This window comes from Varanus komodoensis, unplaced genomic scaffold, assembly GCF_004798865.1.
Source record: "Varanus komodoensis strain SLA01 unplaced genomic scaffold, ASM479886v1 scaffold41, whole genome shotgun sequence".
NCBI lineage: Eukaryota > Metazoa > Chordata > Lepidosauria > Squamata > Varanidae > Varanus > Varanus komodoensis.
Window position 1 is genome coordinate 2,860,407 of NW_025335954.1, and position 18,989 is coordinate 2,879,395.

At 45.1% G+C, this 18,989-nt stretch overlaps 1 protein-coding gene across 4 annotated transcripts in view; it reads right to left on the reverse strand.

Moving 5' to 3' along the window:
* Nucleotides 1-208: 208 nt before the first annotated feature.
* Nucleotides 209-18,989, reverse strand: part of ATF7 (activating transcription factor 7) — a 119,734-nt gene continuing 100,953 nt past the window's right edge. For all 4 annotated transcript variants that reach the window (XM_044443357.1, XM_044443356.1, XM_044443353.1 and 1 more), the window contains 3 exons: nt 17,507-17,704; nt 15,533-15,641; nt 209-11,032 (listed from right to left, as the gene is read on the reverse strand). In XM_044443357.1, coding sequence (XP_044299292.1) covers nt 10,815-11,032; nt 15,533-15,641; nt 17,507-17,704 — 525 coding nt within the window. In that variant the 3' untranslated portion in view covers nt 209-10,814. The remainder of the gene's footprint in view (nt 11,033-15,532; nt 15,642-17,506; nt 17,705-18,989) is intronic.

The window sequence follows — 18,989 nt, forward strand, 5'->3', positions numbered from 1 at the left end:
GTTGGATATAAATGTAATAAATAAAGGAAAAGTACAAGGCAGCTGCTTGTGTCTCCTGTGCAGTGAAAGAAGGAGCACTGCACAGTTGAGAAATAACCTCAAACAGGGGAATGAGGGTGAGGACAGGCTGCGGCAGCTGTCCTGGTGTTCTGCCATAAAGCCATTGAGTGAACTGTACCAAGCAAAAAGAGATAGGATGCCGACAAGCTTATTCTTGTTAATATTTTAATGTTACATTTGCAGCATAAATAAAAAGGCACATTATATGTTTGGTAAGGACAGTGGCTGAAAGACAAGTGCCAAGGTTTTTATGCATGTATTTGTATTTTTTTTAATTTTAAAAATAGCAGAATACAAAGATGAAATGCCACAGCTCGCCCAGGCCTGTGGGAACAAACACAGGGCCGCGGGAACCACAGGACAGGCAGAATGCTAGCTTGTGAGGACCTGCTCACAGGAGCACTTCGGTGAATTATTGGTTGGCTTACCAGTTAAGTAGATGCATCTCGCCACCTTTCTTGCCCTCCTCCCTCCACACAGCTATCAAAAGGCAGTAGAACCTAAAACAAAGTCCCTGTTGGGAGAGGGAGGGGTCTGGGCCCTCCATCTGTATACATTTCAGGAAGTGACAAGTCAACAATGTCATTGCATACGGAATGGCAGCCAATGAGGAGAAAAGAGCTGATATATGCCTATATATTCTATATATATTCATAGATACGTATTTCACTTTATGAGATACTAAACCCCCCTTTGTGGTTAAGTATTCAGGGATCTCTCTCCCCCACCCTCCTCCCCTCAAATTTATTGATCGTAAAAGCTCTTCATATAATATATCTATATTTGGAAACATAACCAAAAAACAAAACTGGCAGCAACCTGTGGAAAAGGAAGGCATTACGTGGGTTCCTGCATAGCTGCAGATCTGCAATACCAATGGAAGGCTCTGGGACCAATGGGAGAAGAAAGAGTCCACAGGAGAGCGGCATCAAGGGTTGAGAGGTGGCGCATCTTTGGACAATCAGGATCACGCGGGTACAATGTGTATTGGCTTGGACTATCTGAGGACCACCGAGAGGGCTTGGAGGAAAGGGGTGGGGTGCCGGGGTGCCCCACATCCATAAACGCAAGGGTACATGGATGCTTGTTCATGGATTTGCAAGGTAGCAATGGGTTCTCTCTCTCTCCTGGCACAAGAAGGATGACCAGATCAGAATGCCTGGTTTTGGCAAAGCTGCAGAAAGATACAGTGACCCCCAATCTAAGGAGAGGTGGGGGCAGAAAGATGGGGGGCAGATGTGATGAAAAACATTTCAAACGGGTTCTCTTCCGAGGTGACTGTATAAGGGGGCAGGGAATCAATAAACATGCTTTTTCAGTTGTTCCAACTGGAGTTTACCTACTTGAGATGTAAACAATGGTTTGGCACAGGTGAGAAGAGGGAAATTAGGTGTCCTCCCAGGTGGCCTGCTTGCCTCTATCCTGCCTTCTGCTTGTGGTTATGCCATCTCCCCATCCCAGGAGTGGCCCTCCCCCCAGCACTGCTGCCCAAGCTCTCTTTCTCCAAGGCAGTCTAACTGAGGTACATAACCAGCACTGTTCAACATACAGACACCATGTACACTTCAAGGATTGACAAGTTTCCTGAGCCATCTATTGCACTGCAGTTTTCCCTACCGATTTGCTTGCACTTGTTCAGGGACAAAGGGGGTCCCTTTCACATATCTGCACCGAGAAAATGCCTTCGTTCTGCAATTCAAAGTGTAGGATTGTCCCCAAGGTATTTGCTTTGGCTTGGCTCTTTTGCTACTGCTAGTAGTGTACTGCCAGGCCTCCAGCAAAAATGGAAGCAAAGTGGCTGTTCTTAGCAGCAGCTGCTGCACCAAAGCTTTGGGAAAGGCTACTGGATCGACTATTCCTCAGCAAAGACAATCTGTGAACTACAGCTGGATTTCCCCTCTTCGCTCCTCTTCAGAGTTCAGATGCAGTTTGGACCCCCTGGGGCAGCTGTGCAACTTCTACACCAACCCTAAAGACATAGCGCTCCTGAGAGGAGGCACTAAGATTCAGGAACTCTCTTGTAGGATGCGTAACCTCTCCAGCCTTACTCCTCCGGCACCTGTTCCAACACACCCAGTGGCTGCACCACTTGGGATGTTTTCCACGCCCCAAGGCTGATGGCCGCCTCCTTCCTGGTCAGAACACAGTCTTACATCTCACACAAGGGAAGACTTGTGAGTTATCCTAGAATTCAGATGCTAATCCCAGCCTCAGTTCAAAGGGAAGTTGCAGCAACATATTCAAACAGAACCTCTCTTCCTGTGTGGCCCTGGGGAGTCTATTGGTGATGCCTTTTGCTCATTCATGTGCTGAGCCCCTCCTCCTCCAGGACACAAATGGGGGGGGGGGAGAGACAAGATGGAGGCGATGCTTTCTCCAGGCTGCAGCAGTGAGCCCCAAGTGGCTCTGTGATTCCATCTGATCCCTGAATAAGCCTTTGCAGCTGGTTCATAGCAAGGGAAGACCCTAAGCCCAATCTGCACATTCACACTGTGACCCGGAATGTAAACGATGCAGATGCAGGTCCACACGGCATTTTTTTAATTTGCGAAGGTTTCCCACATGTCAGCGTCAGGCTCCCCCTGAATTGGCACTGACCGGATGAACAAGCCCTGGGAAACGAAGAGGCGTCTTTTGCATTGGTGGCTGGCCCTCCCTCCAAACAGTTGTGTTTGACACCGCAGCGACACCACGGCTTGTAGTTCAGCATTCAGCTGGAGGTTGGATGTGCATTCGCCGAACCAACAAGGTGGAGCAGCAGCATGGACCAGACCTCGGCGGAGGGGAGGTGCGTGACACATTTCACACACTGGTTGTGCCTCGTGTGTTGTGTGTGCTACTGCTCAAGAGAGGCCAAGAGCAACACATACTTGGCTGCGGAGCGGAAAAAAGCTCTAAGTGGGAACACATGCATGTGGCAAGGAAGCAGATTTAGCCTTGCATCTCCTGGCTTAAATCTGCACAGGTCATCCACACATATGCAATGGCTTGTTGGAAACAGCTGCAGCAGCCCAAGACATTTTGGATAGAAAACTCCATTCTTCAGGGTCAGCAGTCAATCTTTGCATAATGGAGTGGCCACTTCCCTCAGAGCAGGCCAGTCAACCTAGAAAACTGGACAAGAAGCATCATGTTTGATGAATGCTCCATGAAGGCTGCTGCAGTGGTCCTCCTGAAATGCACTGGACTTCACCAGCTTATTTCAATAACCTACTTACAGCCATTAGAATCATCGCCACTCCGTTTTTTTCTGATAAGTGGTGCTGCACCTCCCCCCCCCACCCCCCCGAACATGGAAGAGTGCTATGCCTGCTTTTTGGAACAAAGCTAGAAAAATTAGCTTCACCCACTAGCTTAGTTCCACTTGCACACTTCAAGGGCAGTCAGAACGTAAGAACCACCTGCTGGATCAGACCAAGGCCAATTCACTCTGGCATCTCCCTGCTATCCCAGCCCATCAGCTTTTTACCACTTTGTATCTGCAGGGTCCACTCCCACTGTTCTCACCAGATGTAACACTGTTGCTTTTTCTTTGGTTCACTGACCTCCTACTGAGGGGGGGGGGTGGTGAGGAGGAGGAGGAGGAGGAGAACTCCCACCAAAGAGAAAGAAAAGCCTCCAGAAAATCCAGTGGAAACAGTGGCAGGGCCAAATGCAATCTTCTGAGATCTGAAGTTCTTCTCTATCAGAGCAGATAGATCCATCAAATCAGAAAATAAAGCTGTTTCCCTCCACTATGCTTTGCCTGAGTTTTCATGTTGGGCAGGCTGCTTAGCCTCCTAAAAGCACTTACTGTCAACATATTAGAGGAGTCTTTTCACCCCGGCATCTTCCCAATGTGTGGACTGCAACTCCCATCTTTCCTAACCAGCACAACCACTTGCAATTTAATATACCTGGAGTGCAACCGGGTTGGGGAAGGGTCTATTTGAACCACACACATCAGAGAGGCACAGTGAAGCCATTCAGTGAAATGTGAGCAATGTGCTAGTCGCGTCATAACACAACCCCTACGCTATCTGGGGCAGCCATGGAGCTTTCTGTTGATAAAGTGACTGTTGCTGACACAGGGATGGCAAGAAGAGCCATGAGAGGAAACAGCAGCAACCTCGCTGGCATCTAGGAATCAGCATTGCCTGGGTAACTGAGGTCCTGCAGCAGAAGCCAGGTCTCAGCCCTGAATTTGAGGTACAAGACCCACCCAGGGGGAAGAGGGGAATGTTTTCACTGACCTCCCCAAAGGGCTGAAGCAGCCTAGTTTATTCTAACTGCTCTGGAGTTAGCTACTCAATGCATTTTCCGCTGAAACCATAGAAAATGCTGCTTGTGCAGACACGGATTCCTTTCTCACTCTTCTGAACATATCAAAAACACAGTCTAGCTCAGAAGGAACAGTATTCCGACTTGCATTATTATTACTCTCAAGAAATAAGCCTTAAAAGCAGAGCTGCTTCCCTCCCTGAAATGCAGACAGAGTAGAAGGGCCAAAAATCGCAACACACACCCCGAGACTTTCCACATCCTATCAAGAAGGAAACAATTTTGTGGAAAGGGTGTGCTTGCCTGTAAATTAGCGAAGTGGACATGTCATGAAGCAGGGCTCGAATGTTCCTTCCAAGCTGCTGTTCAGAGATTGCAATGCATTTGGATAACTATTCCCTTCAAACTGAGGGAAAGGTTTTTGGCAGATAACTGAGATACGGGTGGGTGGAGGTGAGATGGGAAGATAGGGCAGAAGGATTTATTATCCAACAGAGCAAAACCATCTGTGGATTTAGAGTTTTCTTTAGAAGTTCTCTAGAGGAAGGAAAGAAAGTTAAAATATTTCTTAAAGTAGCTAAAGACTTTCTAATGCTGGGAAAAGTACCCAGCACTGAAAGAGGATGACATGAAGCAGAGGAACGGAAAACAAAAAGAAAACATAAGGAAATGAGCACCTTTAACTAGCCATACGGAAAGAGTATCCAAATAGGTACTGATCCTCATCAGGAGGCCAGCCAGGGAATGCAAGGAAAAAAGATCTCCCTGATAGTGTGCGTTGTAGGCAAGAATGAAGGGAAGAAAGCCACCCCTTTTCTCCAAAAGAAGAAAATGTGTTTAATACAAAGTTCCTCTCTCTAAAAAAGCAAGCAAAAAAGCCTTAGCAGAACAGAACAGTTACAATCCTATCTGTGTCCAGGCTGCAAAACATGCAATGCTAACAAATGCAGTTGATGACGGAGAACAAGCCTCCACCAGGCCAGGTGCCTGAAGCCCCTCTGCTGTGCCACCATCACAGGGCAATGGAGGTGAAGGACAAAGCCAGTCTGAAGTTCTCGATCTTTTGCAGCCACAGAAATGGTCATTCTTCCATTTGCATAGTCTTCACCCCATTTAGCAAGCAGACACTCCTCCAACAGAGGTCCAGGGCCTAGCAAACATAAAGGCACTTAATTTTCTCTTTCTAGTGGCATGGAAGGCCAGACTGTTAAGGCTTCAGCAGGAAGATGAAGAAGCACAGCAGGGAGTGGTGTACGTATCTGTGTCCTGTGGGAGGGCAGGCAGGGCACGGGCGTCAGAAGAGTTAGTGCACGGTATTCTTGGTTTAGAAACCATGGCCAGTTCTGCTGCACAGCAGAGACAAAATGCCCTTTATCTCTTTTCCTGCCCAATGCAAATAATGTGATTGTCACTGCCAGTATGGCTTCCTTCCAATTTCCTCTTGATCTTAACATTTACAATTCCCCCTGACTTCGCATGTGTGTATGGCACACAGCCTGCAATTCTCAAACTTCATGTCTCTGAAGTCCACAAAAGCCTGAATAAAGGATAGTTTCTAAGGTGCAAAAAGACAGAACAGAAAGAGTGAGCCTAGCACCAAAGTCTGCCTTTGGCTGAATGGTTTTCCTACACAGGCAAGCCCAGTGCTGTAAGTTAAGGCACAAAGTTGCTCACACTGAGTACCCATGGAGTTTCAGCTAACACAAGAAAGTTCCTTGAATACCTGGATCTTCTAGGCCCAGAAGCATGTATCCAGTTTGCATATAAAGATCTATTGATTTGAAACCCTAGAAGTGAAATGGGACATGGTATTTCCCTAAAGAGCTTGTATATATTGTATTTTCACCTTTTCAAACAGAGAAACAGTCAGAAATATATCTCAGATTTACTGGATACTTTTTTCTAATGGTTCCATTACATTTTAAAGGGAAATGTTAACTCTTTGAGACGCTGTATGATACAGGATGTCCTACCTTTGCCCTATCCAATCCCTGACACATCCTAGAGGGACAGATGGAAATGAATCAGCTAGGCCAGTTACACCCAAACATGCAGATTAGCTGTGGCACTCCAGCACATCACACAAAACTCACTGCTAGTGCTCCTCTGGGCTACTGGCATTTCTTGGAAGACTCTTCCATAGCTCATTACTTGCAGAAATTAATTTGCAGCTCCCTACAGTAACACAGTGCAAAGCCTATGGATAGGGCCATATGAATCAAAATCTCACACGGTCATTTTAATAACAACAAATTGCTGTTGTTATTATTCCCCATGGAGTCATGACTGCCACTTCTCCTTGGTGTGATCCCGGTCACATGGCTGAGGTATGACAAATGAAAACGGGAACTGTGCAGACAAAACTGGGAAGATCTGAAATCTTCCTTGCCAACAAGGTGATGGACACCCGTTCCTGCAACTTCATTCTTGCCCCCCCAGCATCACACCAAAGGAAAGAGGGTCCTGTAGTTGTTCCTGCAGGTGAGGAGGAAGACAGACTATGGGCAACATTTCCATTTTTTTAATGTACATAAAATAATTTTTGGAAATAGGGACAGGTATGTTGGGCGTGCACTCATGCACGTGCTTCTCATTTCGTTCTATTTCAACCAGGGCATGCCTCTCTTGCTCAGGAATATGGCAGATGCCAAATGACAGGTGGTGGGTTTATGTAATAGTTTTTGCTAAGCTCATTTCTCCATCTGTAAGAGCTCAAGAGTGGGGTGCGTAACTTCTTGGCTGCCCAAATTGGCTAGAGCTGATGAGAAGCTGTAAGCCAAAAACTCTGAAGGGGTACAAATTGCCCATCCCAGCTGGAAAAAAAAAGTATGAACTGTGTTTTTTCAAAGCAGCAGCAGCTAGTGCTGCATAACACCACCTGGGGGCACCTACATTATTTCAACACATGACAGGCCCTTGTGAAAAATGCGCACACTAAATGTCACAAACACACAGTGAGCATTATGCAACAGCCCAATTCTGCTACCCTTCCTTCTCTTCTTTCGGTGCCTGATCCATGCCAAAGTGACCTTAATCATGGTTAAAAATCAACGAAAAGCAGAATTAATTAATAAACGCCTAGTCAGTCAGTACAACACTGCATTTTTACACTGCCAAACAAGCTTCAGCTTTGCACTTACCACCCTTCTCCCAATACAACACTGGAGGCCAAAGGCTTGGCGCTTACAGATTTGTTGGGCTGCAAGTCTTACTAGCCCAACCTAGAGGTTCTGCTGCCCAGGAATAATGGGAGCTATATTTTAACACCTCTGGAAGACAAGTCGAGGGGGGCTGCTCTGGAGCCAGGCGTAAGGGGGCATTCAATCAGAATGTGTCCCAGCTGGGAGATCCTGAAGAGAGAAGCCGCACTACACTGTTGGGGCAGAACAGTAGCTGTGTGTCAGGAGGGCTGCAGGCTCAGCCCCCAGCATCTCTAGCTGACAGGCTCTCAAGCGACAGGGCTGCTGTGAAAGGCCATTCCAGCAAAGGCAGGGATGGAAAACCTCTGGCCAAAGGCATTCCTCATAGCCACTTCGCCTTATCTGGCTCCACTTCAAGTTATTGACATTATCTGCTCCATCCCCAGCTGAGGAGCTGAGGGCCAGAGCCTTGCACAAGCTGGGAAGAGAGGGTGCCTCAATGCATTTTTTCCGTTTTGGTGGCATACCAAGGAAGAGTCACAGCTATGCCTCCACCCCTTTTGGACTCTGGCCACTCCCGTACTGGAATGCACATCCCAGCAGGTTTCAACTGAGGTAATATGGACTTTGTCAGAAGGACATTTCCCATTAAGGCCTTGGACAAGCGCTGCCAGCTTGTCGTGACAGTCACAGGCTCGCTGACTTTCTAACCTGGTGCCCTCCAGATGACTTGGACTCCTGGAATCCTCCAGTCAGGCTCTGGGAGCTGGAGTCCAACACATTTGCAGGGCTCTCCACTGAGGAAGGCTGGGCTTCATGGATCAGTGGCGTGATTCACCAAAATCAGCCTTCTATTTTCTCTCTCATGACAGGGTGGTCTTTGTTCGTAACAGCCATAGAGCCAGTTCAGATTTCTTAATCACCTGACTGCAGTTTTTACTTGAAAAACACGACTGACCTAAAGACTTAATTCTCCAGGACCCGTTCTGACCCTGCAAGGTACTCATTCAACTGTGGGTAAGGGTTTGGAAATGTGTTTAAAATGAAAACAAAACAAAAGGGAAAATACACAGCATTGTTGAGCTTTGAAAGTTGCAAAAATAAATCTGCAACCTGTCCTTTAGCTGGTAAGCTCCTTTCCTATTCTATTATCCTTAGAAGATCCTGGCAGCACCTGCTGTGCAGTGTTATCAGAGCTGTCACTACGGAAACAGATACCTTGTTGGGATATTTCAAAGTCCTTGCCAATGTGTATTTTCAACATATCAAGTAAGTGAAGGGAAGGAGAAGACAAGTGACCGGATGGCTGAAATTTTTGCTAAAAGGAAGTCTGCAGACTTTCAGAATGTACTTCTTGCTGCTTTTAAACAAAAGGAAAGGAAAGGGACTCAGAGAATAAAAGAAAAACGTTAAAAAGCCACAGAAAAATGGAAGTAAGATTGTGTAAGGCAAGGAAGCAGGTCAAGAAACAATGATGGCAAAACTTAGAATGGTGACAGGGATAACAAGAGAGATTTCCTAGTGAGGAAAATCTGCACAAGGTCTGACATTTCTGCATCTCACAGGGGATACTGCGATTCTTGAATCAAAAGTTGTATCTGTATCGTAATGCATGAAACATCATCAAAATTGGGAATAAGAATTGAACAACAGTGAACTCGGTAGAGTCTGGCAGCACAGAATATAGGACCACTTGAATGAGAAGAATGCTTCGAATGGAATACAGGGGAAGACAAAACAGAGGAAGAACCGGCATCTTAGGGGCTTGCGTGATGACAGCTACAGCGTAATCACCGCAACACATCTTCTCTGCTCACTCGAGATTTGAACTAAATATGGGCAATTACCCAACTAGTAGGAAGTCAAGGCCAATTTTAGGGAAACCTGAGGACAGACGTGAACACACACATACTTTGGCAATAAGCAAAGGGCAACTGGAAGAAACAATTCCAAGTATCTTCAGAAGGACAATTGGATTTTATTGTTGCTGAAAACTACCCTATGACCCTGGTGCTAAGGAGTCCTGCATTTGTTCTGAAAGGGGTAAATGGAAGAAGAGGTAGCACCCAAAAAGCATATGTGGGGCAGGGGGTGGATCTGGAAGAAAAACAAAAGAGGGAAGTGGAATGCTCATCCAATCCTCTTGTCCTCAAAAGAGACAGGCCATAATTTAAGGCCATGGTCTTGATAAGTTATTTAGATTAAATATGACAGATGATCCTTTGAAATGTGCAGGGTTAAAAGGAGTTCTGAAGACTTTCAAATTCATGACTTACTGAGAGCTTCTTTTGTTTTTGCTTTTCACAGAAAGAGGATTTGTTCCAGTGTAACCTTCTGAGGCCCACACACTGCAACTCAGTGCCTAGCCAAGTCCAACCATGTAAGCTCAGGGCTACTCAATACTAACGTATTATATATTCTGCAAACACACACACATTCCAATCACATAGTTTATTCTGCCTCTGCTACACGTGGTATGGGGCAAGAAGGTGCACAGAGTGCAAAGGCGCAACCTTCTGACCAGCGGAAGTACTCTCTTCCTTCTGGCATCTGAATTTCCAGGTACTTCCCACAGAAACAGTACCAGACAGAAGGGTGACGGAGAAAACACTAATCCCTGATAACGTGCATGACTACATGAGGCAGGCACAACAGATTTGCCATTTCCATTGCAGCAGTTGTAAATACCTAACTGATCACTGGAATTAGGAATAAAATGTCTTACTTCAAAAAAGAATCTGGGGATGGCAGGGCGGGAGAAGAGATCAAACTCACAAAGTCATGTAGCTTACCACCTTCAGCTGGAGTCCTGTGTGAATGTGCAGAAGTGAAGGCTTGCTACAGCAGTGACGGATACACCAGAGATGTCTGAAAGCATCTAAAAAGGATTAAAAATGGGCAGCACCAGCAAAATGTCATGGTCTCTCCCAAGAGCTGTTTTTTCCTTTGCTAAAGTGGCCAACTCAAGAAAGCACCATGAGCCGCCAAGCTGAGGGAGGTTTAGTGTTAGCATAACTTATACCTGAACATTAACCATTTAAGACCACACTGAGCAAAGGCTACGTGTACTGTTGTACATACGACAACTGATTGACCCTAAGGGATGGCAAAATTACTCACTCTGATGTCATCCTTTAGAAACTAGATGGTCACATGACAACTGCTTCAGGCCCAAATCTGTATGGGATATGCTTTGTTAGAAGCTCCATAGCTGCCCTTAACTCACTTTAAGAAAACAAAAAACAAAACAAACAAAAATGTATCCACCCCATACTGCTCAAGGGGCTTAGTTAGCATCAGTCTCTCTGGCTGCAAGTTCTTATTGGTTAGTTCTACGTCGCATCATTTGTGACATCATCTGCCAGCAGACTGAGATTGTGGAGCCATAATGACGTGCGACTGTATGGGCACGTTCAGTTCTGTCCTTTGGCTTGCCATCTGAGTGAGGACTGAAGTGGCGACGGCTTCAGCTGCAGAGCGGACGTTCAGGCCGTTGGGAGAGGCCGTCACAGAACTGTGCTGGATGACTGGGGCTGGGGAACCTGTAGGCTCAGAACTCTCCTTTGGGCTTTCTAATTTTTCAGAAAAGAAAGAGGAGAAAGAGAAGTTATTCAGACTGCTGCTCATCACATTCAGGAGCTGGTAGAGCCTTACAGGCCTGGATTCTAATTCAAAACACAGCAGGCATTTGGTGTGTGTGTCCCCACCCCACAACTTACATTTTGCCTGCCCCCTTTCTCAGGAGAAAAATAAAGCAGTAGCTCCAGCACTGACTCAGAAAAAAGTAATGTAAGTAACTCATTTGGGTCAGCAGTTTCTATATAAACATCTAGGATATCAGGGATGCTGGTGAAATGATCTATAGAATATGCCCTTGTTGTGATGCTACCCTTTGGAGAGCTTGTGTGGAAGATAATCATGAGATACAAAGTTATGTATTTCCAGCATAGTACCCATCATTTAATCACCTACTTATTTATTAAATATTTTTCCTTTCCTCCAAGTAGCCCATGGCAGGTGTGTATAGCCTTCTTCCTTTTCATTTTATCTTCACAACAACCCTGTGAGGTAGCTTAGGCTGAGTGTCACAGTAACTAACCAAAGTCACCCAGTAATGGCAGAGTATGGACTTAAACCAGAGTCTCCTGAGTGCTAGTCTAACACTGTAACCACAATGTCACGCTGACTCTTATATGCCTTAATGTTGTCTGTTAGTTCCTTTCAGCAGAAGCTAAACATAGGTACCTCACTCTCCTGGAAAGCAGCCATTTCATCATTTCCAGTATGACATTCCTCACTCTGTTTTCAGAAGATGCTAACAGAATCATCAGAGCGCGCATGTATGTAGGTTCAATTGTAAAATTCAACATTTCTTAAGAGAAGTCTGGGCTACTTTCTGAACAGACCTGAGACTGAGGCACTCCAGCTTACTCAAAACAAGTCTTAAATTTTCGGATACAAGCAGCAGACTCACCTGTTGCTAAAAGCTCTTCCCAGGTGGTGGCAGCTGCTCTGCCAGCTTAGGGGGACTCAGTTCCAAGCAGGGTGCTGGAAGCAGCCCAGAGATCTCATGCAATGCCTTAAATGTCATGTACAGTCTTCTAAGAAAAGTCTGCTCCTCTTAGAAGAGAGATGTATTCTCCTTAGGGCAAATCTGTTGCCCACCAGGGATTCCTCTTAGAATCTAATGTGAATAGCACAAGTTGTTCCTGGGAAAAATTAAAATCCAAAAACACTTAGATCCTATGGTTCCAGCATAGCTTCCAGGGAGCCAAAGGTTACTTCAGATTTTCAGCTCTGCGGTAGGAAAAACAGCTCCAACAACGGGGGCAGCAGGAGGCCTGTGGTTTGACCTCCCTCCCCCTCCTTGCAGCTGGTGCAGAAAGAACTGCACAGGCTGCTTCTCCGAGGTCTGAAAATCAACCTCAGAAACGGGGGGGGGGGGATTTGGCTGACAGGAATGAGGTATCCTGATGGTGTTTCAGATGCCTTCCCTCCCTCTCCAAAGCTGCTCAGGGTGCAGACTGCCTCCTCCATTCTGAGGCTTATGAGCAGTGCAATCGAATTGCACCCTTAGTGATCCTGCTGATGATAGCCTGCTACTGAATCAGGTTATTGTCCCAAGAGAACATCTAAATGGCCAGAAAGAAAAAAAATCAGCCTTGTAGCAGGTACCTTTCAGTCTTATTTTCGACCAATATTCACATGTCATTCAACACGATTCCCCCAAAATTTAAATGAGCTACTGGCTTTGATTTCCAGAGCCGACTGGGAAAAACATATATAACCTTTTAGCAAGGTAGACTGCAAATCCAGTGTTGTTTTGGTTCACCACCTGCTTGTGGTTTAAGATATTCTGGCATTCCAACATCCCTATCCCATCCCGTGCCCCCACCTAATAAAAATGATTTACAAGGTATGGCAAATAAAATAACTGAACTGTGCATGAGGAAGCAGTAATTCCATCCATGCTCTCTGGCATTTTTGTTTAAGGAGCTGCTTAGTCACAAATCTCAATAATAAAAGTGTGTGGTGTGTGTGTGTGTGTGTGTGTGGGAGAGAGAGAGCAAGAGGGAAAGCACACATTTCATTTTTATTATGCAGATGCATAGTGAATTTCTATTCCTGCAGCAAGTAGACAGCAAAGGCTAATAATATGAACTATAAACTCCACAAGTTAACAGGGAAGAAAAATCATACTGCCTTTCTGCATTGTACACAAAGGAACAGCTTTTGGGAAAGAAGAGGGAGGAGGGGGAGAAAGTTTGGTTTCACTACCATATTTCCCAAGCAGCGAGCCACTGTAGTGGATCAAATTAAACTGCGTATGCCAAGAGTCCTGCAAGGCATAAATGTGTGTTCACGAAATGGAGGTTTTATGTCTGGATATTCAAAGACCTGGTTTGCGGGACATAACATCCCATCAGGGCAACTAGCCACAGTCAGACTGAACTCAGACTGCTTCCTGCACAGTGACTTATTTTCCAGGAGAAATCTACCCCGACAACCCATGGCTTGTTCTATGGGTTGTTTGTACCATGATGGGTTGTTATATCTTCCAAACATGGGAGGATAATTCTTTTGTAGGTTCTGGGGAATCAACTGGTGAGGAGCTCAGCAAAAACAGCTGCTCCCCCACCCGCCGCTTGCTGCTGCTCTTTGCTATCCTGCCTGGCTGCTGCAAATGATTGCCCTTCCACCATGAACTGACCATAACTGGTATCACTTTTTTTTAGTTCCCCAAAATTATGCAACTGTGTTACAGGCTAATCTGTACACAGTTTCCAGGGTCTGATTGCCAAGTTGTCAGTCAAAAAGCATTGATAAAAGGAGGAAATGCAGCAAAAAAAGGTATATCAACGTATGTGTTTATGTAGGGGACAATTATAGCTGTTAAGGTGAAGATATTGTTATTCAAGTTCTTAGTATTCCTCAGCTTTCCAACACTTTCCTGAGTCTGCATTACTCCAGAAAGGAGAAATATTAAGTCCCCCACCCTTTTGTGGCTTCTTTTCAGAGCAAGTGTGCAAATTTCCCTTGCATTATTTCAGAGCCATTCAATTTGCATTATTCCTGCAATTTGTTTCTAGAACTGTCAGGGATTTGCAGTAATTATAGTAGGAAATGCTCTAAAATGTGGTGTATAGTAGGAAATACACCACAGTAAGCAGGGAAGAACCTTTTCAAGTCCCATAATTCTTGTTTTTAAACTCTTGTTGATGAATGTAGCTCATCCTTATGGAACAGTCCTTAAATTCACAGTGGCTTCTTAAGGATGAAGTTCATTTTGTTTGGCAACGAGAGAACATAAGAAGACTCCCTTTGCCTGCACCTGTATTGCTTTGCCTGCTATTGTCTCCAAGGCTGGTTCCATGCCAGTCTCGGTATGCAGAAAGACTCTGTACACATGTTCCCTCCTGATCATGTAGATATAACATGCAGTGCATACACAGTGTCAGAACAAACTGCATGGCTAGAAAATTTTACCAATATCCCAACCAGCACGGGATCAACTACAGAGGTAGTACGGGTATGTTGTTGTTCTTGTTGTTAGTCGCGAAGTCATGTCCAACCCATTGCAACTCCATGGACAACAATCCTCCAGGTCTTCCTGTCCTCCACCATCCCCGGAGTCCACTCAAGCTCACACCGACTGCTTCAGTGACTCCATCTAGCCTCCTCATTCTCTGCCGCCCCCTTCTTCTTTTGCCGTCAATTGTTCCCAGCATTAGGCTCTTCTACAGAGAGTCCTTCCTTCTCATTTGGTGGCCAGAGTATTTGAGTTTCATCTTCAGGATCTGGCCTTCTAAAGAGCAGTCAAGGCTGATCACCTCTAGGACTGACCGTTAGAGAACGTCATACTTGCATCTTTCATGATTGCGCCTCAGAATATCTTTTGTAGTAATTTTGGAACTGGAAACACATCACCCCTATCTCCACAGTGAGCTAACTTGCTTGAAAAGCAGAAAGCTGAGTCACTGTCCATGCTGCAGCAGAGGGATGAGCCCACACCAACTTTCCTGATTACTCACAGTTCTGGGGCTCTCCTAGGATTGCTTCACACACAGGTGGCAGCAAACACATTTGCTCTCACATTCCCAAAGTTGTCTCCCTATGTTTGCCTTTCATGTGATCAATTATTATTATTTAATTTCTATACTACCCAACAGCTGAAGCTCTCTGTGTACATTTTCTACAGTTTTACAGGTGTAATGGACCTGTGGAAAAATGCCATATATAAAGTAACTGGCATCAGGAAGACCAAAGCAGAGCCAAAGGTGAACTCCTGTTCCAGGTGGTTAGTGCTGATAAACCATACACCTCTGATGATTTCTGAGGAACAAATGTCCACTAAATGAGTTCATGGCTAAGATGATCTTTGAAGCAAGACCTGCACAGTTCACCCCATAGCCATTATGGCACACCACCTGTAGAATCTATGTTAAAAGGATATCTGTGCCCTACATTTTCACCTGGGTATTCTTCTGTGAATACCATATTACTCTAAGGTTCTACTTTGTGAAGCATTGTGATTCCCCCCACAAAAAAAAAGTGCAGAGGGCTCTGCTTACCAAGATAACCTTGTGTTTTCTTCTGTAATGCAGTGACTGGGCAGTCCTTGTGAGCCAACAAGAGCTGTTTGAGTTGAGCAACTTCATTCCTTAATAGTGTAACTTCATTCTGTGAGAAGGAAAAAATATTTACCTTCACTGTGCAGCTTTTGACTACCACTGAATAATCGGTGTTGAATAAAACTGGAGACTGAAGTATGATGGATGCAATTCTATCAGTGAATAATCGGTGTTGAATAAAACTGGAGACTGAAGTATGATGGATGCAATTCTATCAGTGAATTGCATCAGTGGATGCAATTCTATCTTAAAGCATACTGAGGTTAAAAAAGGATCAATTTTGTATGTCTTCCTTTTTGGAGTTCAAACTGTGCTTGTTTTATGGCTGAAGCCTAAGTGGTGCTTTTTGCACCTGCACTGATAATGAACAGGACCAAATCAGAAAAGCAACAACCCACAACCATGAGCTTTTTACTATGATTAAGTTGCTACCCTAAATAAGACTGAAAAGCACTACCTATCTGTAAGGAACAGTTATTTCTTTTAAGCCCATGGAACAGAGTGGGGTAAATGTTACACACAAATACAGGAATAGTAGAAGGCTTACAGACTCAAACATGTTTTCCTCACTGGAACATAAAGAAGCCTCCACCCAAGGAACCCCATGAAAGGACTCCGTTCAAGTAACCAGGCAGAGGAAAAACACTGTATGGGAAGAGCCACACTAGCAATTAACTAAACTTAAGAGACCTCCCATGTTCAGTCTCTAGGAATTGGAATCTCTACATGGAATGCTGTAGTTATTCTGAGGTTCGAGTATGCAGGAGTGGCCTGCAGGGCTTACAGGTCTCACAGCTTGTTTCAACAACTGACCAGAAGCTGATTGTGAAAGCAATGACATATTGCTAACATATATTAGGCCAAAATTCCAAACAAGACAGGAAGAGATGTGGGAAACTATCCTCCCATCAGTTGAAGCAAGATGGAGAAAGTGAAAAGACAAGATTCCTGACATGCTCCTGGGCTATTATAATGAATGGTCAGAATGCCCTACCTATCCACAAGCAAGGTGTTCCCTAGGCAGGAGGACATCCACTGGCAGGATATGAGAACAAGTACCCTCCAGGGTATACCAATACTCTGGCTGGTACTGTTCCCTAGGCCTAAGGACTCTTTGAATCACTCTGCACCCAAAGGCTGCCCACAAATGTAAAGACGTGAACAGAGGATCAGGTTGTTGTCCCACAGATCTCTTTGAAGCAGCCCTCCTCCAGAAAAAAAGCAAAGATGATCTTACCAGAACTGTGGGAGCTAGAATTTGAGAATGTATGTGCAAAAAGAATGCCCTTTCTCAAACAGCAGGACAAGGCTGTCATGGCCCTTTCCCTGGCAAAGAAAGCCAGAAGTAGATAAGCAGCTCCTACTGGCAGTGGAAGGTGGTTGTGTCAAACACTGAGATTAAGGTCTTGTATATCAGGACCTTCATAGATCCTGTGCCAAAGGGTTCAAGCTGCTTCTAGGGAGTGGCACAAGAAATGGGGAAGATGGATTAATTTTTGTCTAGGGTTCAAAGCAATTCTGTTGCCCCCAGTTCTGTGGCTCTGGTAATACTGGAAAGGGCTGCAGCCTGTCTTTAATGGTCACCTATCAGAATCTAAACCATCATGAAGGAAAAGCGAAGCACCATTTCCTGAACAACCACACTGCCCAAAGGAGGACTCCCAAGCTTTGGTGTTCCACACATATTGTGGCAGAGGTTTACAGAAGGCCAGGAGAGCTGAAGTTACTCTGAAGCAGCATCCTTGGCTGGCACAGCATGTCCTTCAACTTCTAAGCAGTCAGAGTGAAAAATAGTGGTTGAGGATGAAGAGTAGCAGCCCTGATATTACTGCCATGCATTTCTTGATGGAGAAGGCCTCTGGCTAAGAAGATTTGTGCTTCTTGTGTTGTGGGCATACTGGCTTGAATACTTACACTTAGTTGGATGTTCTGTGTTGTGAGCTCCTCCGCCTTTTTCTCCAAGGAAGACACCCAGAGCTTGCGTTTCTGGCGGCAGCGGGAGGCTGCAGCACGGTTCCGCTCCAAGAAACGCTGCCTGCGTTCGTCAGGATCTTCATCCACTGTGCGTCTCCGTCTGCCTCCAGTGCTGGGCGTGGGCTGCGCTGGGGAGACCTGGGGTTGAGGAATGGAAGAACAATCAACATTAACAAACAAGACTAGCTAGCCAGTTCATAACAGCTCAGGGCAGCCTGTTAAAATCTCGGCAGCGAGTTAGTATCAGCAGAGAATGATATTCCTGAGTCTTGATCTCATAGTTCTCAACAGGCTATTTAGGCAGAATAGCAGCACAAGCTCTGTCTGCACACAAGGGACTTGGAATGCATTCAAACATCAATTGGGTTCACTTCTGGTTATCTAAGTCACACTTAATTTTTGTTTAATGATTTCAACAATGCTGTAAACAGGCTGGGCTTTTATATCTTATTTGTTCTAATATCCCTAGTCTCTGGAGCCAACACTGTTACGAAGTCTCTGACAACTTTTTGTTATTTTCAAGAACAAAGGAAATGTCTTGCCAAGAGCAAAAACAGATCTGCAGGTTCCCACCTTAGCTCAGCCCCACCAAATGGGCTCTATAATTATGTAGACCAGTTTACACTTCACTACTACTCACTGTCAGTCAGGCAGCATATGGATAGTAAACTTCTGGAAGCCTGTCTAGCTGACAGAGCAGGTGGCAATTTTGATGGAAAGCTGGCATTTGGTGAGCTGGCAGGACCAAATGGGGTGCATTTAAACCCAAGTAATTAAAACAGGAAGAGAGACAGAGGGAGAGAAGATCTTAAAACACTGCCTCTGTATGCCAGACTATGTCCCTATTGCTTCTGATGTCTAAATGGCAGGCGCCTGGTAGCAACGGTGACAGAAGTAATGGAGCATCAGGCAGATTATACACACTCGCAAAGGGGATCAAAAAATTCAATGAGCGAACCTCCCACATTCTGAAAATAGGAATGCACATTTGGCAAATGGAAAAACAAAGCACCTATGTGAATGAGATAAATGCATGCAATATTTCCACGCTTATTTTACTTTCACAACTGAAGATTTGGGTAAAGTAAGTTTTTTGCATATTGGAAAATGAGGTCCGGTTCTCATGCGGGGAGAAAAAGAATGTAGACTGACGGAAGATCGGTGGGTACACAGGGGAAGCACCTGGGACCTGTGCAAATGGAAGTGAAGGTTACTTCATGACACCTGGAAAACTGGTTGGAGATGACCTACATTTTCTCTCAGAGCTGACAATGTAATGATTACTAGAAAAGGCATCATTGCTCTAGTGAGAACGTTCACCACACAAGTGTATCTAGTAAACAGATTAGTCAGGTTTGCATGATGTTTCAAAAACCTGCCCGATGTATCTGACAAGGGAAGACCATAGAATAAGGAGTGAGTG